Source organism: Zingiber officinale, chromosome 6A (genome assembly GCF_018446385.1).
Source record: "Zingiber officinale cultivar Zhangliang chromosome 6A, Zo_v1.1, whole genome shotgun sequence".
NCBI classification, from domain to species: Eukaryota; Viridiplantae; Streptophyta; class Magnoliopsida; order Zingiberales; family Zingiberaceae; genus Zingiber; species Zingiber officinale.
Genome location: NC_055997.1, coordinates 7,550,321 through 7,553,399, shown reverse-complemented (window position 1 = coordinate 7,553,399; position 3,079 = coordinate 7,550,321). Strand labels below are relative to the sequence as shown.

Here is a 3,079-nt window from a genome sequence, read left to right as displayed (position 1 = left end):
TTAAAAAAATCTGAGGGATAATTTAGATATCAATATTTGTATTAGGGAGTTAAAATAAGTAATACTTTACATGCAGGGAGTGGAAATAGAATTTTTTGGACATGAGGATTACATGCAAAGTTAACATTATGATTAAAGATTTTTCTCTAATTTACCGTTATATTATAAAAACTTAATTAAAAGAGTTAAAATGAATTTAAAACAAGGACTTTGCCACTTAGAAACCTTTGATGGGAACTCTCACGGTTCACCACAGCAAAGACAGAAGGGAGTACGTCGTAACATGTGGTGAAAGGAAGGAATATCTGCATGGCAGGATGAAGACAAGCAGGAGGGAGTGAGACTTCCAAGAAAAAGAGTTAGAGAAAGGGATTAATTATTTGTGTACATATGAAAATATGAAAGACAAAGGACAAGCTGCTTGGGGAACCGCAGTAGTACTCATGATAATTAACCTTTTTCTCTCTGCCTAAACTCGAAAGCCCATCAAACTTAAACAAATTTAAGGACCATCCAACTTTCTGTCCTACTTTATGATAAAGCAAAAGCATGGGTTATATTGAATAAAACTCATCCACTTTATATACACTGAGGTATTCGTCTTCACTTGGCCACGCTTTCTTCTCCTGACCTTATCTCCATGGCAAAGGGAGGAGCAAACAGAAGCTTGTAGGGGTAGTTATAGCTTCAATCATGTACATGTACTCGTATAGTCACAAGGGAAGTAATCAAGGTTGTAGAGATGAATAGAGGATTGCTTCATATCAAAGTCCTCCATTGCAAATGATGAGGGGAAATCGTAGCTTTTGGAGCATGAACGCTATGATGAGCCCACCTGCTGAGCAAAACTATTGCCTTCTACCTTACCAAGATCCTCCACTCTCATGGAGCCAACTGTTGCTGTAATTAATTACTCTCTAGATCTCTCTTGATCTCGCTCTTGTTATTTATTTATTTATTGATCTTATGGAAATACTAAAGATTCATGTGCATGACATCTAGAGATTGTTGCAGGGGAGGATCTTGTGCTAGTGAAGAAGAGAAGCATGATACTGAACTTATAGAGGGCTGTTGGGAAGAACAAATTGGAAACGCTGGCACAAGTGCATATATGGAAGCTGCAGGGAGTGGATGCATGATCCAGAGCTCGATCCAACCATCTAAATGTTCATGGAGCCATCAAGTTTTGCCACCTTCTATCTCCACCACTTTGAGCAACAACCTGTTGGAGTTCTCAAACAGCAAGTCTCAGCACAATAGCACAAAGCCAGCTGATAGCTCATCTGAGGTACAGGAATAACATCACTAAGAAGATTAATTAATTATATATGCATTAAAAATGTTAGAAAAATCAGTGAAATAGGTTATGTAATGTGAGTTTAGTTTTTTTATGATAAATCGGAGAAGATTTTCAAATCGGACTTCTCCTTTCTCAAGTGCAACAGCACTGCAACTGGTGGAGCTCTCAAGAAGGCCAGGGTTCAAGGCTCCTTCACAGCTCAATCCACGTTGAAGGTTCACTTCTATAAACATCCATGGCTGATCATATCATATAATGGACTTAACTTTGCAGCTTAATTAGTAACCTCTACTGGAAAACAATTTAGTACTATAGTAAAAAAGCAGCTTCTGTTAATTAGCTGCACACGAAAAGCTGATATCTTCTTTACTTTTAGGTGAGGAAGGAAAAATTAGGAGATAGAATAATTGCACTTCATCAGATTGTTTCCCCTTTTGGGAAGGTACTGAATACATTCCTATGTTCATGAAATTTAAGCTCATTCCATCTCTTTTTTATATATATTTATTAATTTCAATAAAGAAAAATCTCACATTTTGTTGATTTTGATAAACTTTACAGACTGATACAGCCTCTGTGTTGCTAGAAGCAATTGGCTACATCAGATTCTTGCATAGTCAAATTGAGGTAGCCTAATTGACTAGTCCCCTGTGTCTACTGTTTGAACAAAGCATATCCATTTCTCTCATCAAGAGAGTTTTATTTCTAGGCTCTGACCTCACCGTACTCGAGCAGTGTTGCAGGAAACATGAAGCAACCTTCCACTTTCGATGATCATGTACAGATATTAACTACTACTCGCAAAGTTTGATCAATCGAAGTACATGTATTATGAAATTTGTTGCATTTTCATTGCACCAGGAAAGCCTAATTGAGGAAGAGAAGGATCTGAGGAGTAGGGGGCTTTGCCTTATGCCACTCCCCTTCATCTCGCACGTAGGAAGAGACTTTGGTGGAAACTATTTGGGAAGCTTCTGATTTACAGATACATGAGCGACAGGTTCTGAGCATTGTTGAAGCTTCTGCAGTTGATGTGCATGCATAAGATCATTAGCAGTCACTCTGAATAAAGATTGATTGCTCCTGATAGTATGCAGCAAGTTGGGGATTGGATACAGAAACTTCAACCCTGCTAAGGACCATCAAACTGATCAGCTAGGCATGCATTCATCCCCATGGAGTTGTGGTCATTTAACTATATATTTAAGCCTTTGTTTATCCTTTGAGAACGTTAATATTGCATATGATATTACTTCGTGTGATCTGAATTTGATTGTCCAGTGTGATTTCAAGTCAGTTTGCTATAATTAAGGTGAAGATAATCGACAAAAGTAATTGACTACTTTTCTTGCTAAGTTACGTGGATCATGTGGCGGTAGATCATGCATGATGTGTGTGATCGACTTTGTAGGTTTTGAGACATTGTGATAATGTATTTAAGTGATCAAATTCATTTGTCACATATCAAAAAACTATTGATTTACACATACCATCTAATTGACCTTTAGTAAGACATGAAAATTGTCCACCACTCCAAATTAAAGTGATAATTCTCATAATTATTTTCTATAACATGATTACCATTCAATATATATACCTCTTATCATCTCTTATCATGGCATGCCATTAGAACTTGAAGAAGTATTTCTCCTACTAAGACACGTCACGAAGTGTTCATCTTGCACATGTACTTCAATTCAAAAGTTCATCAATCATATCGGACGTGATATATTACTCATTTAGCTGAGTTATAAGTCTTTTGTTGATTATTTCTGATGT

The 3,079-nt window shown here is 36.9% G+C and overlaps 1 protein-coding gene across 4 annotated transcripts; it reads left to right on the top strand.

The window, feature by feature from the left end:
* The first annotated feature begins 593 nt into the window (after positions 1-593).
* Positions 594-2,622, top strand: LOC121995709 (transcription factor bHLH68-like). Of its 4 annotated transcripts, none has more exons than XM_042549457.1 (7): positions 594-902; positions 1,003-1,288; positions 1,408-1,515; positions 1,677-1,742; positions 1,862-1,927; positions 2,010-2,078; positions 2,162-2,622. In XM_042549457.1, the coding sequence occupies exons 1-7, from the start codon at positions 784-786 to the stop codon at positions 2,276-2,278; spliced, it is 831 nt and encodes a 276-aa protein (XP_042405391.1). In that variant the 5' UTR covers positions 594-783; the 3' UTR covers positions 2,279-2,622. The 4 variants fall into 4 exon arrangements, with proteins under 4 accessions (XP_042405391.1, XP_042405392.1, XP_042405394.1 ...); XM_042549458.1 differs by having other exon boundaries at positions 595-902; positions 1,015-1,288; XM_042549460.1 differs by having other exon boundaries at positions 596-902; positions 1,015-1,288; positions 1,438-1,515.
* Positions 2,623-3,079: the final 457 nt, after the last annotated feature.

Coding starts and splice junctions, on each gene's coding strand:
- LOC121995709 (XM_042549457.1), top strand. CDS start 784: ATGATGAGGGGAAATCGTAGCTTTTGGAGCATGAACGCTATGATGAGC. Junction 1,516..1,676: donor CAGCTCAATCCACGTTGAAG/GTTCACTTCTAT, acceptor CTTTACTTTTAG/GTGAGGAAGGAAAAATTAGG. Junction 1,928..2,009: donor TCTTGCATAGTCAAATTGAG/GTAGCCTAATTG, acceptor TTTTATTTCTAG/GCTCTGACCTCACCGTACTC.